The sequence below is a fragment of the Rattus norvegicus genome, chromosome 2 (genome assembly GCF_036323735.1).
Source record: "Rattus norvegicus strain BN/NHsdMcwi chromosome 2, GRCr8, whole genome shotgun sequence".
In the NCBI taxonomy this organism is placed as follows: domain Eukaryota; kingdom Metazoa; phylum Chordata; class Mammalia; order Rodentia; family Muridae; genus Rattus; species Rattus norvegicus.
The window spans coordinates 175260106-175279251 of record NC_086020.1 but is presented as its reverse complement, the minus strand read 5'-3'; the positions used below and the strand labels follow the sequence as shown (position 1 = coordinate 175279251).

The following is a 19146-nucleotide window of genomic DNA, read 5'->3' as shown; positions in this document are numbered from 1 at the left end:
CATTCGTCCCGCCTCTTCATTCAGAATTCCAGCAGAACATCAGAGCCTGCTTCCAGGGACTCAGGTCTCTGTGTACACCTTTCAGCAGCAGGGGAGCGTCCTTCCCTGCCTTCTGTCCCTGCCCTAATGGACTATTTTCTCGAGCACATCACATTGGCAGGGCAGTTCCTCAGGCCTGATGCATTCTGTGACCCTCTCTGACTGACTCACAATAAACAGTAACACTCACCTCTGCCTCTCTTGAGGACCCTCTTGGACCACCCCTATTGTCTTCTCAAGGACCCTTCATTGCCACTCACCATCACCATTTGGGGGGGGTGGTTCTTTGTGTAGTCCAGGCTGTCCTGGAACTCACTAAGTATACCAGGCTGGCCCAGAACTAAGAGATTTGCCTGCCTCTGCTGGGATTAAAGGCTCACACCACCACCTGGCTGCAGAACTCTTTAAGCAAAACGTAACACAGTTTCTATCTCCAAAGGGCAAAATAAAGTTGCCTGTCTGTATCATTTTCCTTGATAGGCTATATGGCATTCAGTAATCAAAATTCCCTTCTCCAATTCTTGTCCCTGTTGGGGATTACTGAATTTCCCTAGCTCTGTCCTGCCATGCACTTAAAAAACCAATCGCAGACTCATATTTATTTTATAATCCACACATGTGGTCTATCATCCTGGTGTGACTTAAGTCAATGGTTTGTTCCAACTGCCATTTACTCTTAAGCCCAGGTCATTTCTGCCATCCTACTGGAAACGGTAAGCCATTGGCAGCCCTGCTCTCCTCAGTCTGCAGACCAGTCTGGCTGACATCTTCACACACACAGGCGACCGCATGGTTTAAAGGATCCTCATTACAGTCAGGATGCAGGCATTTCTCCCTCACTCCTGTTCCTGGGTTCAGATCCCTTTATTCACTCACCCAAGGTAACGCCCACTGCCAAGAGGCGCACCTCTCACTCTGCTGGCCCCTGCAGGCCTGCAGGCTTTGGTTCCGTGTGCAAGGAACAAAATCAATACTCGGCAAACATGTGAGGACCCTTTGTTTTTAAACTGAACTTTAATTTTTTGAGGTAAAATACTTTTTTTTTCTTTCGACTTCCATAACAAAATACAGAGCTATCAGATACCCCTGGAAAAAATATGTATATTATACATATATTTCTATAACATTACATCATATATATAATATATATGCAAAAAATTTGAAGACTTTAGAAAGCAGAACATCTAAAAGGCACTGCACAATGGTGTTCAGACTCCTTATATTTTATGTACATATACACATCTTATTCTGTTTACACAGATGCTAAGTGAAGTCATCTTCACTTGTGAACGTCTCGTTCACAAATCCCTGCATCACAAGTTTATAATTCAAAGAATGCCTAAATATTTTGAAACAAATTAACGCATAACTTTTTCCGAGAAGGAACTAATTAGAACAGTTCTTTGAAGACTGAAGTTTTCTCTAAAGCCACATAAAAACATACGCCTCACTACTGTTCACACAAGAAAAAGCACAAACATAATTATGGAATAAATAAAAAACAAGGGACAAACAGCTAAATGACTATCCACTTGGCAGCGGAATATAACTTTTTTTTTAATGCTTCTGGGAGTTTCTTGGCCGATGGGTCACTAGGGTTCCCTGCATTACTGAGCTGGGGCTAATGAAGTGCAGCCTGACATGGAGGGAAGACTCTACATGTCTCTATTTACTTCAGAAAAAAAAAAAAAAAAGAGCTCAGCAGTGCTGATGCCCTGAGAATTTGCTACTCTTTACAGCTAAAAAAGCAAACTGTTTAAATAAACAAGCTCTTGATTAGTGAAATTTCAATAGATTTACACCTACAAACTTTTATACATTTGGCACAACAAAATTTAGAGGGGAAAAACAACCCAGGGAGAGGAAGTAGGTCCAGCTTTAGTCCCCTTCACCTGTCTGCTGGACAATGGAGTGCTCATAGAAGGCAACTGCCTTGTTTCATACCAGGCTGGAGGCAGGAACTGCCAGGACGGGGCTGGGGAGAGAAGAGCATTCTCATTCCTTTGCCCCAGGAAGTATCAGTGATCACTACATTTCCTGGTCCACTTCCTGAGCAAGCCCGAGTTCTGCTCTGCAGACAGACCCTTCCCCAGGTCCAAACTCCAACTGTGTGCAGTTCCAATCAACCAAGAAATTACTGGTGGAATGGCAATCAAAGGAAACAAACAGCAAATAGTTTCATAAAAGTCCAAAAGCATTTTTCATGGAGTTCAATTTCAAGTGTAAAAGCAGTGGCTTTATTCAAACAGAAGCAGCATCTAGAATGAATTCCGGCACTTGGGTTCTAGGGGATTACAGATATGCATCATGGATTTTCCTCCTCTCATTTTAAAGGCCCCATGTTTCTATTCCTGAGTTCACACTGATGCTCGCTGGCTGTCCCCACTAGCAGACAACCGGTGGCCAGCTAGCATCCCTGGTTGGATGGGCAACACCAACCAGAGAGCCCTCCTCTACCTCCTGCTGGGCTTGCCTTCTGATTCTGAGGTCCATCAAGGTGCAGAGAAGGAAGCTGATCAAAACACAACCACCAAAGGCAGCAGGAGTGCTGAAGCCTTTGTGGCCCAACCAAAGCCTGGGTCACCAGAGACCTTTCCTGGCCTTTCACACATGCATGGAATCTGGACCAACTTATAGGACATTCATCAAGAAATAGCAATGACAGCCTCAAGTCGTCCAAGTCAGCTAACATCTCTTTCACCAGTTCTGTCTCCTGAGCTCCTTCTGTGCACGCACTTCAGTTAAAGAAAATAAAACCAAACTAAATCAAACCCAAACAAGCCATCAAAAGACAACACTCAAATGTCACTTGGTGTAGAATTCCCAGCCAGGCTCAGGTGGTAGAGTTATCATTCTGATGCCTGAATGCCATCCCTTGCCTCAGCAAATATGGAACCATTTCTTCTTGCTGCTTTGAGCTACTCAGAGCACACATGTGCACAGAGGCACTTGGCTGTTGCCGCTTTCTCTCTACCCTAATGCTTCTGTTTTGTTTCACCTAAGATCAGTACCTTTCCATTCCTTTGAAGTTGCTGTAAGGGAATTTCCCAAGAAGAAACGACTCCTGTCGGTGAACTGTATTTTGGGAATAGTCAACCGATCAGAACGATCTGGGCAAATGGGGACCACAGGGCCGGCAACACATCACAGGCCAGATACCAGCTCTTTCCCTCACACCAGACCTTATGGCCTCTGGTACCACCTTCCTACCTCTCTTCAGTTTCAACAGCAGTACTTGTGTTTACAGATGATATCTGCCTTTCATTCCCACAATCCTGCCCTTTTGCCACCGGACCGGCAACATCGGAGGGGATAACTATTAGCTAGGAATTCGACTGTGCCTCAACATTCCTGGGCTATCTGAACAGTGTCATGCCCTTCACAGGTTTATGCTGTCAGACCCGTATCATCTTAAAGCATGTTCAAAGTTAAGGCTTGACTTAAGAAAACAGTAAGACAACCAGACACAACAGAAAAGCATCTTCAATGGCGCTATCCTGCTCCTCATAAAACGTGCTCAATCACACTTGGTTTGGGAAACCAAACCAACAATGGAAAAAGAAAAATGAAGACTATTTCTGTCATTTGTTTTTAAAGGCATTGGGTTACTTCCTCCTGCCCTCTTCTTTCTTCCCTGATCAAGAGTTTTCAACTCCTCATGGCTTTTTGATAGGTGAAGAAGGTGAAAGTCCAAGGACCTTGCAGCCATGCTGCCTTCCCACCTCAACTCTGAAGCTGAGGGGCCAGGGGGTGGGGGTCTCCTGTGCCCTCCCTGCCCATTTTAAATGGCAGTACACTCATGTGTCTTGAAAACATTTTCTAAAAAGGTGTGGGGGGAGCCAAATGTGCATGTGTCACCCTCCCCCCAGGGAGAGAAAAAGAGAGAGTGCATGCATGAGAGAGTGTGTGTATGTGTTTATGTATGTGTGTGTGTGCTCGTGCACGCCTGTGTGTGATCACGTACGTGTACACACACATGTGTACACACACACACTCTCTCTCTCTCTCCAGTGAGGGAGAAGGGGAGAGAGGAGAGCAGAGAACACCATCTAAATGTCCCCACTTCAGTAAGACTGCAATTAACTCTTTTCTCTCCTGAAATAAATACTCAGGTAACATGCTTAGCATTTTTCTCACCACCTAGCCTTCCAGCCTTTTCCTTTTCTCTCTTTCTCTCTCAAAGAAGAATATCCCATTATGGGCTTTCCCATTATGTATTGTATAAATACAATAGAAGAGACTACAGAGCCTGAACTGTGATGGGACTGACTACAAAGTATGTGGGCCCTTGTGGAGCTTGTCAGGTGCATGAGGGAACAGGAACTGGGCTCCTGCCCATAAAGTTCAACAGCCTCCCTATGTCCTACGTACCAAGAAAAAAGTGTGTTCATACCCCACTTAATATACAACTCAAGATACTTGTCCCATCCCCAACAGAAAAGTACAAGTCCACACCCCAGAATTACCAAACCAGCCTCACCCCACCTCCCACCCCAGAATCTTGCTACATAAATATGTATTCTGATTGTAGTATCAACAGCTTCCCTTCCACTGTGGCTTTAAGCATCAGCGGCAGCAGTGGCTGCTGTAGCCAGGCCCTGGGGTCCTGCCCCATTCCAGAGGAACTTGCCCGATTTGCTGAGCTCCCGGGCTTCAGGGTCATCGTTCCACCGCCTCTTCAGCCGAAGCTTAGGGGGCATCAGGGCATCTTCTTTCTTCTCAGGTACACCGGGCTCCCTGGCAGACCTGTCCTCACTGTCTTCAGTCACTTCTAGGGGTTCGTCACTGGGGATGCTAATGGATACAGAGGGCCAGGTGGGTGACGGGTGGGCAAACACTGTGCCTTTCCCCTCTTCTATGGTCCTGGTCTGCACAGTGTCCACTTCCTGGGCCTGTTCCTCCTTTTCTTGGGTTGACTGCCTGAGGCTGTCAGGATCCTTCTCAGTGGCTGGTTCTACTTTAATCCGAGAGGGAATAGGAGTGCTGGCGGGCACAGAGCCACGAGTGGTCTCCTCACTGCTCTCTACCCTCTCACGGTTCTTCCTTCCAGCTGGTGGGGGCTGCAGCTTGATAGAGAACTGGGAAGACTCCTCAGGATGCATTTGGCACTGCAGTGGTGGGACCATGAGCCCTGGGTAACGGGGAAAAGTCCGAGGACTCAGGTGATAGTTGAACACAGAACAGGCTTGAGAATGAAGGTAGTGTTTCATTTCCTCTGGGTTGAAGGAGAAGCAACTGCTGCTGGTGAAGGGGCTCAGGCCTGGCGAGGGACTATAGGAGAACATAGTGGGAGTCAGGGACAGGGCTGGTGAAATGGGGACATTAAGGACACCTCCTCGGCCAGGGACTGGAGAGAGAGCGAAGGGACTGTGGGGGTCAGGGTACATTGCTGGCCGAGTGAAGAGGGGAAGCATTATGTCAGGCTTGCGTTTCTGGTGGCCGATTACTCCTCCACTGAGAGCATTTCGAGAGGGCATGAAATCCATGCCCCGGTGCCAATCAGAGGCCGAGCCATCTTCCAGGTCCGAAGGCTCCACCTTTCTATCAGCGGCCCCACCTGACTCGGGGCAAGAAGCACTCAGGGAGCTAGCAGAGAAGCGCCCTGGCTGCACGTCACCAGTAGGAGAATGGGTGTCTAGAGGTGGGAAATGGAACCGGGAAGAGGCTGTGGGCACTGGTGGTGCACTCTGAGGAACCACACCTGTGATGGGAGAAAAGAACAGGAGTCAGTGCTGGCCACCTGGTCACTCACTGTCGTCACCTTTACTGACACTAGCTAAGTACACATGTTCACTGACAACAGGAAACAAACCTTCTACCTAGTCTGAGTCTTTTTCAAATCCACTCCTCAGGCTGGGTGTGGTGGCACAGGCTTGCAATCCCAGCACTCCTGGGCTGAGGTGGGAGGACTGAGCCCTTAAGGGCAGTAGCTCAGCTTTTCCATTCAGCCTAGCTGTCATGTCCCTCTGGCCCCTTACCTTACTGTCCACGTGGTCCTCCTTCCCACACGCCACGTCATCCCTCTGTGAGCAATGTTCAAGGTTCCTAAGAGGCTGCCTATTATGTAAAACTATACCCCAACATTTCAGGGTTTAGGAGTTAGTGGGTGCCCACCAGACCTTAGCTGGGTGAGTGAATGGGTCCGAGAGCCTCTGCCTGGCAACTCCATCGTGTGTGTATACCATCTACTTCTGTTTTCAACTTCACGAGTAAGGTTTTTCTCACCATTGTAATTTTGACTGTGTTTATAAAGCAAGTAAACCTAGCAGTAATACAGCCAATCAAAACAAATGCATGTAGTTGCACTGAAAACCCAGACTCTACCTCACATAAATGATGACAAAGTAGGACAGGGACAAGGTCCTACTTGGGTGAAACAGAGTGGCATGGAAAGGCAATTTCTACTGAGGATGACCTTTACCGTGCAGTGACAGACAACCATGATCTCAGTGATCCAGCCTTTCTGTTGTTCTCAAGCACAGAGGAGGAGGAGGAGGCTGGGAGAAACTCCACGACCTGCTGCTTCCTCTTCCAAGTCTGACTGCTGGCAGGTGTGACGCCTCACGCTTATAATCCCAGGACTCTGTGACTTGAGGTTAGGATGGACCAAAACACCAAGTTCAACTGCCAAGTTTCAAACTCTAAGAAGAAACTACCACTATCATATTAACTTGAAAAAACTCATAAATTCTCAACTTCCCTTAAAAGCCCTAAATTAAGGTGTAAGAAAGCTACTACCTGAACATTCAGGTGCCCTAAAAGTTCCTGGGAGGAACCAGTAGCTGCTAACATGATGATGTCCAAAGAGTTCTTCATACATGAAGGAAAGATAAAAGGAAAAGGGGGGGGGGGCAAAGTTTTGTGGTCCAGGAGAAAAGACGATAACATATGTGTCAGAACTCTTGTTCTGACATACAGTGTCAGACATTCTGACAACAGTTGTTCTTAGGCATAACTCTGGAGCAGGCCACTGTGTAGATTATGGCTGTCTGGGTGGTGCTCATGGTTGAGTGAAACCTGCCAGCGACAGTTCTCCTGTAGGCCTTGTTTTAAAGGCTCCTTAATTATTAAGATTAATAATGAGGAGAATTAGACACATGACCCTGCATATGATTTGACAGAGTCAAGTTGGGTCCAGGCCAATGGATTTCTTCCTTAGTTTGCTATAGCAACTAAGAGTCCATTGTTTTTATTATTTTGACTCTTGACTTATTAAGTCTTATCTAAAGGTTGTAAAAATGGCTCTGTAGGGGCTGGGGATTTAGCTCAGTGGTAGAGCGCTTGCCTAGCAAGCGCAAGGCCCTGGGTTCGGTCCCCAGCTCCGGAAAAAAAAAAGAAAAAATTAAAATGGCTCTGTGGTTAAGAGCACCTGCTGCTCTTGAAAGGACCCACATGGCAGCCAACAACCACCTGTGACTCCAGTTCCAGGAGACCCAAAATCTGGATTCCACAGGCGCTGTACACAACGGGTGCAAGCACAAACATACGTACATCCAGGCAAAACACAGACATACAATTAAAAACATTATTTAAAAGAAGTTATCAGTTAAAAGTGAAAAATGTTTACAATCTGAAATGCAGAATGCAAGCCATAAAGAGAATGTGCAGAGGAAACGCCCTGTTTCCTAAGAAAGTCCGAGATGCTGGCTTAAGCCAAGTCAGTGCCGGTTTTATTTATTTATTTTTTTGGTTCTTTTTTTCGGAGCTGGGGACCGAACCCAGGGCCTTGCGCTTCCTAGGTAAGCGCTCTACCACTGAGCTAAATCCCCAGCCCCCGTGCCGGTTTTATTTTAATGGCATCTACTCTGGTCTTTACACACAACTAAGGCATGCTGAACCCCTGTACGGGGGATAGCACTTATTTCCAATGCGCTTCCACAGGGCAGAGGAAGGCAGGGCGAAGGCGGCTGCTGATGCATGGACAGTCCCCCCACCTTCGTGCATTAGATCCTGAGGTGTGAGGTGAGGTTCTGAGTGAAAAACAAACAAGCAAGCAAAACCCTACTGCTAAAATGTGTGGGTGAGCACTTGGGAGAAGAGTGCCTTCTGGCAGCACATGTACCCGGGCTGGAAGTCTGAACCCAGCTCTCGGCTCTTCTACCTTGTGACTAGTGTAAGCACTACGCTGGCGCTTTCCGCACTCCCTCTGTAAGCAATGCAAATAATAAGTCCTCTCCGTAGGTTCAAACCTGACCCTTCCCATGTATCTCTGAAAAAAATCACCTTTCTGGCCCTGTTTTCTTAAGGTAGGAAATAATAAGACCAATCCTAATATTTGAGAAATAGTATCTGTGAGGCTTTTGGAATACACCCGTGCACAGCACAACATATGTTGCTAAAACAAAACTTTTTGTTCTTTTGGGGGCAAAGTTTCATCGTACAGTCTTGTCTGGCCTGGAACCTGCTACTAACAGCGATCCACTTGCCTTTTATTATCCACAATCCACTATGCCTAGCTTAATTTTAATGGTTCAAAAAACAAAACAAAACAAATTTCAGAGCTTTAAATCTAGGAAATTGAAACACTGTTTACATATGGGGCATGTTACATATATTAGAGGAACACTAAATTTCCTGGGTGTGGCAATGTTACTGCAGTTATGGAAAAGAACATCCTTGTTTCTGGGAGAAAAGCCATGGCACCTGCACGTTAATCTCTAGATACAAAAAGTATCTGCAAACAGAGATAAAGCACATGTGGCAATGATGTTAACCGCCAGCCGTCAGGTGGAGGGTATGCCAACGCTCTCTTCTCCACTCAGTTCTTCCTCAGGTTTCAAGCTTTCCAGAGTAAGTATTCAAACCAGGGTGGTGGCAGAGAGACAGATTTGAGAGACAGGTTTAGCTTGCCCTGTCCCCACCTACTGAGAGTTAACCATTTTAAACCAGTATCTTCTCTATCTTTCCAACATTTCTTAGGCAAATACACATATGTAAGTATAAAAGAGTAAAGAATAAAGTGTTTAAGTTATTAGAACAAGCCACTATGCCTGGCTTAATTTTTAATGGTTCAAACAAAACCAAAATTCAGTAATTTAAAAATTTTAAATACCTGTTTACATGTGGGTCATATTATATAATACTATATATTATATATGATATGTGTATATATACTATATATTATATATGACATATATAATAAGTACATATAATATATATATAAATAAGACATTACACATAGGTGTACCTTCTTGAGACAGAAATTCATCATATAGCCAATGTTGACCTCAAACTCTTTTTTTTTTTTTTTTTTTTTTGGTTCTTTTTTTTCGGAGCTGGGGACTGAACCCAGGGCCTTGAGCTTCCTAGGCAAGCGCTCTACCACTGAGCTAAATCCCCAACCCCAGACCTCAAACTCTTGATCCACCCCTCAGCCTTCTAAGTGCTGGGACTGCAGGTATATACCATGATGCTTAGTTTCTAGAAGCATCACATCATCACTTGAATACTGAATATTCTACCCTAAAGTGTCTTTGGGAGGGGTTAGAGACATGGTCTCAGAGTAGCCCAGGTTATGGTTTATGTCAATTGCCAAACAACCAAGGGTAACCTTGAACTCCAGACCCTTGAACCTTCAACCGGAGAACAGTGCCAAAACTACAAGCTTGCTCCACCATGCTCAACTCTACCTTAAACTATTAACAATGAATAGAACAAATGTGAAGGGAGAAACAATATCCACACTGGTTATTTGGTTTTGTATTTGGCCATATATTTGTACTTAAAAACAGAAAGACCAGAACAGTTCTGTACATCGGCCCACCATCAGGGAGATTCTCTGGCCTTCAGGGGCTAAGTCACAGGACTTCTAACACTCTCTACTTCCCGTTGCACAAACCTAGAATCCTCTCTCAGCTAAACTCCTAAGTTCCTGGAGGAAGAGAACTTCCCCATACTCCTTTGTTTTCTTTAGGGATTAGCACATTGGTTCGCACATGGGGAAATCCAAATCATGAGAAAGATGCATGACACATTACACATAAGCATGATTTTAATAGTGGGATGAAGAACTGAAGCTATTTCTTTGGCTCTGCTGTCTTCACCCTTAAGTGTGTCATTTGTATAGTATCACATTAAATTTTACTACATATAGAGGAATTCACTGTCATTTTCCTTCATCAACATTATGACACTTCGTCTATACGGGCAAAAATTCTCTGTAACAAATGACTCTGGTTCTTTGGTGTTATGTATACCCAGAAACCAACATCCTAAAGGGACGGCTGACTGTTTTGCTTTTCCTGGGATTATTCGGTGTTTTCTTTTTTTGTACTGAGAGTTGAACCCACAGCTTTATACATGCCAGGCAAGTGCTGTTCTGCACTATGGCTGCCCTGGGACTTTTGATTACCATTTATGATCACTGGTGGTTTAACGGCTTTTGGTATAACAGGTGTGCCAGACCACTAACTACTGTTAGGTCTGCAGACCAGTCAGAGTCCATGATTCCTTGCCTTAGAAAATCAGATTACTTCTAGGGCAGATGAACATTTTATTCAAGTTGTTTAAGTGGCTGAACTTCTGGGCTTTTGATTGATGAAAATGGATCAAAGAACAAGACCAACATTTCGGGAGCTGGAGTGCAAGGATGGCTGTCCATCTGGAGCCCTACTTTCTACAGGCGCATAGGGAAGAAGCCAGAGTGAGAAACAGAGGAAACAAGATTCCAGGGGCTAGGACAGTGTTGATTTCCTAATGCAGCTCCCTTAGGCACAGGGAAAGAAAACAGGTTGTAATTAGAGGTGCATTCCAACCCCCACCCCCAAATGCATGCCCCAGGGACAGGAGGGAGCAGTTACTGGAGAGATGGAACTGCACCGAGAGTCAAGCTAAAGCTGCCCTAACCTGTTATGTGCAGTAATTACATATCTACAGACGATCTGAGTATTAGATTCTCCTAGCCACACCCTCCTCTAATTTTTAAGTTTCTGCCCACCTCTGAAGACTTTTATTCAAAATCATCATATTTTCTTTGCACAGAACGCCACAAAGAACAATGATAAGGCTGGTCAAAAGGGTGCTTGACACCTGTAATCCTAGCACTTGGATGACGAGGCAGGAAGACTGCTCTAGGCCAGGCTGACAACAGAGTAAAGTTCAAGACCAGCTGATTACACAATGAGACCTGTCTCAAATGTTAAAAAAGTGACTCCTGAACTCAGGGGGCTAATTTACCATCTTTTATGCTGCCCCTGAACCAAACAAAAACCCCCAAAGCAAAAAGAAAACTCTAATCTCACAAACCACTCCAGCTGACATTTTTATAAGCGGCTGCATCTTTAGCGCAGGACAGACCGAGAAGCGGTGAGCTGTGATACAGTGCTGTAACCTGGGCAGTGTGCGGGGAGAGCCTGCTTGCAGCTCAAAGCCCTGCACTGAGGAACGGTGAGGAGCTGAGGGCTGCTGCACATCAGAGCCGCGGCCTTTCACTGCGAGCATGTGAACTTCCCCTTCTCTGATGAAGGATGCTGTGGTTTTGATGACATTCACGTGATAAAGGAGAGCATGTAGTTTCATAGAAAATCGGAAACGTTTGTAGAAACAGGTTCACAGCTATGAAACAGCCATTGGGGAAAGTGTTCAAACAGACTCTTGAACTTAAAGCTCAACATAAACCTATGGCCTCATTCCCCAAAAGGAGTTCAGTGCTGTCCAGGAGACTGAAAATAGTTCATATAAAAGGGAAGCAAGTAAACTAAACAAGCCTATTAGAGCCCCGCACAGCCCATTACCCCCTTTAGATGAGTAAGGAGAGCTTGAGCAAGTCTAAGGGATCGTGCAACTTCACTGTTTCTAAAAATCTCCTTACAGGGGCAATGTCTCAGATTTGGGTTTTAGAAATTCTTTTAGAATTCAAAAGCCACTCTGCACCACAGCGCTGGAGTCTTACCACTTGAGCGGATGTTGATGAAAGGGTAGTTGGGCATCACCAGCTTGCTGAAGTTGAACTTGTAAGTAAACCTTTTCCCTTTTGTCTTATGAAGGATCCTCTTGTTGTAATAGTATCTGCAAAGGAAGGACACGTGGTTCAGCGTTTGCTACACTCAAGTAATTACAAAGATCAATTCCGGCTCTAAGCGTTGCTTACAAAAACCTCCACCATCCCTTTGTAGCCTGGCCCTGGAGTCAGGCCTTGGGGACCTAAGAGGGCTGCCCCCACTTTTCTCCTCCACTGTCACTCAGCTGTAGTCTTTGGCTAGAGCCTGATGGCCCTGCTTTAAGATCCTAAACACCTTCCTCCGTTCTAAGCACTCACCTTCTCATTTCTCTACAGTTTCAATCTAGAGTCCACTTCCTTCCTGCCCCACTGTGAATAACTAACTGTGTAGTTTCTTTTTGTCATGCCCCGGTTGTGTCAGACAAGTTTTCTGGGAAACCTCATAGGGTCAGTCAGGAGCCCAAGCGCAAGGAAGAAACAAAGCCCTGTAAACCTATTTCATGGCAGCACGTGGGACATGGCATGATCTGGAAACCGTCACCACCCTGGCCTGCTGCACCTTTAATGTGGCACACATAGGATGTGGAGGCTCCAGCAAAGATCTGACTGCCCAGATTTTACACTCACGCTACTGAGAATGGAGAAAGACAGGGGACGCCCATCTCCCTGGAGCCTTTGGCCTGGCTTCTGTTAAGTAGCAGGTATCATAAACTACCTGCTGGTCCCCTGAGGACTAAAGAGTTGTAAAATTTAAAGGCTAACAGAGAAGAGAGAATGAGAGAGCTCAGAGTGTTCATTCTTTGGACATGCTGTAGCAACCTGGCCTGACCATGGAGGCTGCGGCTCTGGTGTGAGAGTGCGGGAGCAGCTGGGCTCAGAGCCACTCAGCAAGCCTCCCTGCTGAATTTGGTTTTTCCCTTCTCGCTTCTTCTATAGAAGAGCCTACAGCAAAGAACTGGTAGGAATTTCCCAACAGGGAAGTCTACACTAATCCTCTGGATTATTGGTGAGTCTGAGTCCATGTTTCACCATGTATTCTTACCCACGACAAAGCAGAACCAGCTGTCAGGAGCCAGTGCCAGCCACACTGGAGCTCCCTCCCACCCGCCTCACCTCTTGTGCCACTCACACCCGACACCTTTTTACTCACACTTTCAAGCCACACATCACTCGCTCAGTGCAGTCCTTCATCACCTGATACCTTTTCAGATAAGAGACACAGAACTGCATACTTTCCTCCCGACTTCGTTAATGCCGCGCATCTGGGGGCTCGTTTCTCTCACCTGAGGGCCCGGCTCAGCTTGTCGTAGTTCATCTGTGGTTTGCACTTCCTGCGGCCCCAGAGGCGAGCCACTTCATCTGGATCCTTGATGACAAACTCCCCGTACTCTCCCTGCTGCCAGGCGATGACATGGCGGAACTCTTCCTTCTGCAGCAGTTCCAAGATGAAGTGCCACAGCTGGATCTGCCGGGAGCCTGGCGACGACTCGGCTTTGTAGGCCCAATCCGGGAACTGATACCCTTACGTGTGAAAAGGGCAGGATCAAAGCAGCTAGGAGCTAGGCACGGACACGCCAGTACCCCCACCTCCACATTCCATGGCCACAATCTCTAGAGTGCTCTGCAAACACACCCTTCCAGTCAGCTAGGCTCACCATGAAGAGAGGAAATGATAGGGAAGTGACTTGTGGCAATCACTGGAATCCAATACAGGTTGGGCTGCAGTGCTAGATGACCTCATACATTACCTCTACATACATTACCTACTCTACGTGACAGTTCTAAAAGGAACAAAGAAGAAAGATAAACTACTGTTTTAGGAACACACGGCAGAAAGCGCCTTATCCCCAGACACTAAAACATGCAATAAATGTGTGTGGGCTGCACAAACTATATATGTATTCATAGGAAACGAGACTACAGCCATTCTACCAAGATTTACATGGCCATGAGGTCTTCAGTCCTGGTCTAGCATTGGTCAACTAAGCCCAAGTGGGGAGAACAGGAACCACCAGGGTACATTCCAGATCTGTCAGAGATGATGAACTTTTGCTCACCTCCACCTCCTTCTGGCTTTTCCACGATGCTACAGCCTGCTTTCATTTTTGCCCTCCTGTTGAGAGAGACAATCACACTATTTATTATTTTGAGATGCTATGAATTATCTAATTAAGGTTTTTTGGGGGGGGGCACAGTTCCCCCCCAAACATCCTTCTTTTTTTTTCGGAGCTGGGGACCGAACCCAGGGCCTTGCGCTTGCTAGGCAAGCGCTCTACCACTGAGCTAAATCCCCAACCCCAACATCCTTCTTTTTGCCTTTACTTCTTTCCAAAGCCCTCTTTTGCCTTTCAAACATGTCACCTCTAAACTAGTAATCCTCATGTCATCAAATGATGGTCCTCAGGTCATCAGCCTCAAAAGCCATAATTATCTTTCACCTGACCTTAGCCACAAAGTATAAACACTGTCCTTAATATTTGCTTTCTTCCTTGTGACCAACCAACCCTCCAACAGAAGAGAGGGAAGGGAACAGTGAGACAAGTCCAAAAGGCAGCAAAAGCAAGCCACACAGTTTGTTTTCTGTTAGTAGACAAGCCCAGATGCCAAGATACACAAGCCTGAACTCACCCAGATACACCAACTTAAAAGAGTGAGGGAATCCCAATCCCCTACTCAAAAAGGAACATCTGGGTCTAAGTATTTCCTGAATTATGTGAAAGGACAGCATCTTCCAGTCAGAAACGGGGCCCACCTTCCAACAATATTCCACTCTATACAAGAAACATGTCACTTCCCTAAAATTTCATGAAAAAAGAAAAAGTAATGCCCTCCATTTAACAGGGAAATAAAAAGGATAAAGCAGGTACTTCAGATCGCCTGGCCAGTGGAGGAAGGCATCTTACTAGGAATCTGAACTCATTCCATGCAGATTTGTAGTTCCTCAATAAATTTCCTGTTCATAGCAGCAGATAGCTTTGTGTCAGTCCCTCAGCAAAGAGGAGGAAAGCGTGAAACTGGCCGAGAATGACGGAGAAGGAGAGACCTGACTTACTCTCATTTCTCTGCAGGGTGGACAGCCCTCAGCAACGACAAGAGCAGGTCTGGAGCAACCGCAGGTGCTTCAGAGGCCCCAGGGTGGGGTGGGACAAATTCCTAATCTTGGAAATTTCATCTAACCTAGAATTCCTCTAGGTGTTCTGCATTTTCTTTCCCGACAAATACATTAGGGAGAACATTAAGTTTCAGTCCATGACAACCCTAGGTTGGGATCAAGAGCTGATAAATGGCTCAAGGAAAGAGGCACCAGACAGACAGTGGCACACACAGGATATACACAAGTAACAAGGCACCAGGGCTGGGCAGAGCTTCCTCTCCCATTTCCGTGATGATGGGGTTGAAGAAAACACCGATTTCTCCAAGGCTCCGGGAAACTGTCCGGGACTAACTCCTACACTGCGCTGTCGGATCGCAGGGCCTTTTCCCTGCTCCAGAACACCCTTCAGCCTAGTGGCTGTGGGCTCGCGCTGGGCGACGCCCGAGTCGGACACCCTCTTCACGATCCTCCGGCCCCCGACATGCCCATCAAGCCCCTCGGAGCCCGCAGGCGCGTCTGCAGGTGTTCGTGACTCCCGGAGGGCGCTCGGTCACCCTCCCGGCCTGCGGCGGGGGTCGCCGCTCCCGCCCGTCCGCAGCGGCTCCCACGGCCGCCCTCATCCGCGTCCCTTCTGTCCTGCCGGCGCGGGCCGCGACCGCCGACGCCAGCCTCACCTCTCCGGCGCCGTCCGTCTCCACTCGGGCTCCTCCGCGGCAGCTCGGGCTCCTCCTCATCCACCCAGAAGGAAGTGACTCCGCGGCGGCTTTCGTCACTTCCACTCTGGGCCAGGGTGGGAGGGGGCGGTGTCGTGAGCGGCACCGCTTCCGCCCAGAAGGTACCGGTGCCCCTCAGTGGCTGGGAGGCCGCGGGGCTGGAACCCCATGCAGAAGGAGGAGGGCTCTTCCGCTTTGACGGGAGCACAGAAGCTTCGGAGGCACGTGCGACGCTGGCCTTTCCTCCCTGAGCAGCCCTGGAGAGTGTGATGTTTCCTTGCATGGCTCCATTTTAGTCCTCATCTGCCTCGTCCAAGTGTTACAGCGTGCACGACTTTGCCATTCAAACACCGCCCCCCACCCTTGCCTTTTGTTCCCGATTAAGCAATTACAATTTTGTTTGAAACAAATTTTGTTCAAGAGTTAGTGATAAGGGATGTGAAATCAACTTCCATAATTCCAAATTGTTCCCAGCCCTAGTTTCACTCCAGAAGCAGAGCTGGGATCAGTAAAGGTTAAGTGAACCAGAGTAAAAAGTGGGGGAGGCGAAGATGAGAGGCGGAATTGAAATCTTCAAGTGCATAGCAACTGTTCTGTGCAATCACAACCTTTCCCTCCTGTGAACAACACACAACATGGAAGTGTTACCATTGTCTGTTTCAAAGATCGGCTTCCAGTTTTGGATATGCCGTTATCACCTTCCCATCTGTAATCTTCCTGTGCTATACTAGGATTACAGGCATATACCACCACCACCAGCCTTCTGGCTTCTACTAGGCAGTTTTGTTTGTCTTGAGACAGGTCTTGACTATCTATGTATTTCTGACTGTCCTAGAAAGCACTAGATCCAGGCAGGGTTCGAACTCACAGAGATCTTTCTGCCTCTGCCTTCCAGATGCTGGGATTAAAGGTAGGTGCGAGGCTAACAACTGATTGTTCTTGAGTCGTTGACAAATTCAGTACTCAGTATGGCCTAAAGTTGCCTTACCTTAAAAAGGAAGGAATAATAGTGTTGGTGAGATCAAGCTTTTCTAGTTTAAAACTCAATAAAATGAACAAAATTTAAATGCCACTGAGGAGATTAGAAATATGAGTGCTCTGAGCACAGAAATGCTTTATAACGGTTTCCAACTTCTGCACAGTCTAGAACACCATTTTCTGTGTTTGGTTCTACAGAATAAACTGCTAGGATTTAGCTGAATCGGTGGTTCTCAACCTGTGGGTCGCGACCCCACCAATAAACCCCTATTTATAAACCTATTTAAATTACAATCCATAACAGTAGCAAAATTAAGGTTATGAAGTAGGAACAAAAACAATTTTATGGTTGGGGGTCATCAGAACATGAAGAACTGTATTAAAGGGGTGCAGCGTTAGGAAGGTTGAGAACCACTGAGCCAAAAGAACATTTCAAGTCCTCTTGCCTTCAACTCCTGACTGAATTTGTTACCTTGGTTAAGTAGTCACTGTCAGTTCCTCTTCTGTTTGAACGTAGTGCTTATGGCGTATTCCTGCGAACACCTATAGATGTTCAGTACTACCTTATTACATAGGAGAAACTATAGTTATTTCATTGATACATTTAATGTGTGAACACAGTATAGACGACTCAGGACTGAGGATGGCACAGTGAAAATATAGCATATGTTTAATGGTGACAAAATGATCTTAAGACTGATAAGAATCCTCAAAATCTCACACCATTCACGCAAATCTTAGTCATTGTCAACTCTGAAACCAGGGCAATCAGAATAAGCGGTTTCTTCAGAAACCGAGGCTCCCAACCTTCAGCTCATGGTTTAGGTGAGCATGGCTAGTGCCAACCATAATAAAGGACCAGTAGCTAGAGTCTGGGAATGCTTTCTGAAGATGTTTTTACCCATTCCTCTAGACTAGGGGTTTTCCTATGGCTATTTCTTTAATTAGGGTCACAGAGGATGAGTAAACACACTTTACACGGATGACCTGGTCTCAGTATTTGCCTTGAGTCTGAATTGATACCTTGAGAAATGTTTATACCACAGCAGATTTCAACAGAGTTCTTATTCTGAGGACCTAGTCGATTGCCTGAAACTTAACAGGTGAATTTAGCTTTGATAAAGCAAACTGGACACTGTGAAGGTTTGGGTAAGCCAGTTGCTTACTAGGAATCTTAACAGTGTGGCGGATCCTGGGAGGGATGTGGGGAACCAGATTGGGATGGCTAGGGATGTCCTACCTAGTTTACCAAGGTCCCTATCTACCATACTCACCACAGCATGTCTGCCATCAGTATCTGTTTCAAACAGGCTTTTACAAGTTGAAAATTCTTTATGCTCTTGAAATGGGGAGAGCATGTACCTTCTACAAGTACGGGCGTGGAAACACTTAGATGTAGCCTAGTAGTCAAGCTATCTGGTAATCACTCTTGAATTTCCAGTTGCTCAAAGCAACTTTGAGGCTGCCTTCCTCCCCCTCCCCACCCATATTTGTAATTGTCCCACATCTAGGATAAGGTTCAGTTCTAAGCCGTGCATTCTCAAAATTCCATTCTTACTAAAATACAACTGTTATCAGATTCCTAAATTTAAAGGAGAAGGACAGGGTATAGTGGCACATGACTGAAATTCCAGCGACTTGGAAGGTAGAGGGGGATCAGAAGTTCAAGGCCAGCATCCATACACAGATGGTCTGAGTGACATGAGACCTTGTCCCCTCTAAAACAAACAAACAAACAAACAAACAGACAGACAAACAAACAACTCCAAAAATCAAAAACAAAAAACAAAATGAAACAAAACAAAGAGGAAATCCCCTAACTACCTTTTTCTTCTAACAACCCCTTCTGGATTGGAATCCTTTCCCTGCTTCCAGCTTGCATTACTTAACTGCTCCCCTTTTTATTTATGCACTTATAGATTTCCACACCCTGAACCTACCTGAACATGTGTATAATAAAATTCTCTCCTGTCTCCTCTTGCAGAAGGCTACCGTTTATGTTCCAAGGACTTGTGTAATGGGCATACTTCTTCCTAGAGTGTTTGCCTTAGGTTGCAGGCTACCACATAGGCTCTGTTCCTTCACTACGAGTGCCCAATGATGTCCCTTCTCTGCTGTCAGGTGGAGATGCTTGTGAGTGTGCCTTCGCCCACTTCTTGGTCACCTCTAGAAAGCAAGAAGCCCCCCACCCCACACACACACACAAAGTATATCCTCCCTGAACTTGAATTTCTAAGACCCCAGGCTTCTGTCCCTGTTCTGTGTTTGCTAACTGTTCTCTGACTAGACATTACTAACCTCCCCTGAGTTTCCACCTCCTCCTAGCTAAGAGGGAGCACTACAGATATTCTTGGTGGGGACAGTGTGTAATAGCATTTTTAAAC

At 46.2% G+C, this 19146-nt stretch overlaps 1 protein-coding gene across 3 annotated transcripts; it reads right to left on the bottom strand.

Annotated features, from left to right (window-relative positions):
* Positions 1-1034: 1034 nt before the first annotated feature.
* On the bottom strand, positions 1035-15863 carry Etv3 (ETS variant transcription factor 3). Of its 3 annotated transcripts, none has more exons than XM_006232620.5 (5): positions 15746-15863; positions 14035-14090; positions 13261-13498; positions 11930-12045; positions 1035-5740 (listed from the first exon to the last, which is right to left on the bottom strand). In XM_006232620.5, exons 2-5 carry the CDS (start codon positions 14078-14080, stop codon positions 4599-4601), a joined length of 1542 nt encoding a protein of 513 aa, XP_006232682.1. In that variant the 5' UTR covers positions 14081-14090; positions 15746-15863; the 3' UTR covers positions 1035-4598. The 3 variants fall into 3 exon arrangements, with proteins under 3 accessions (XP_006232682.1, XP_006232683.1, NP_001099920.1); XM_006232621.4 differs by lacking the exon at positions 15746-15863 and adding an exon at positions 15030-15165; NM_001106450.1 differs by lacking the exon at positions 15746-15863 and having other exon boundaries at positions 4555-5740; positions 14035-14092.
* Positions 15864-19146: the final 3283 nt, after the last annotated feature.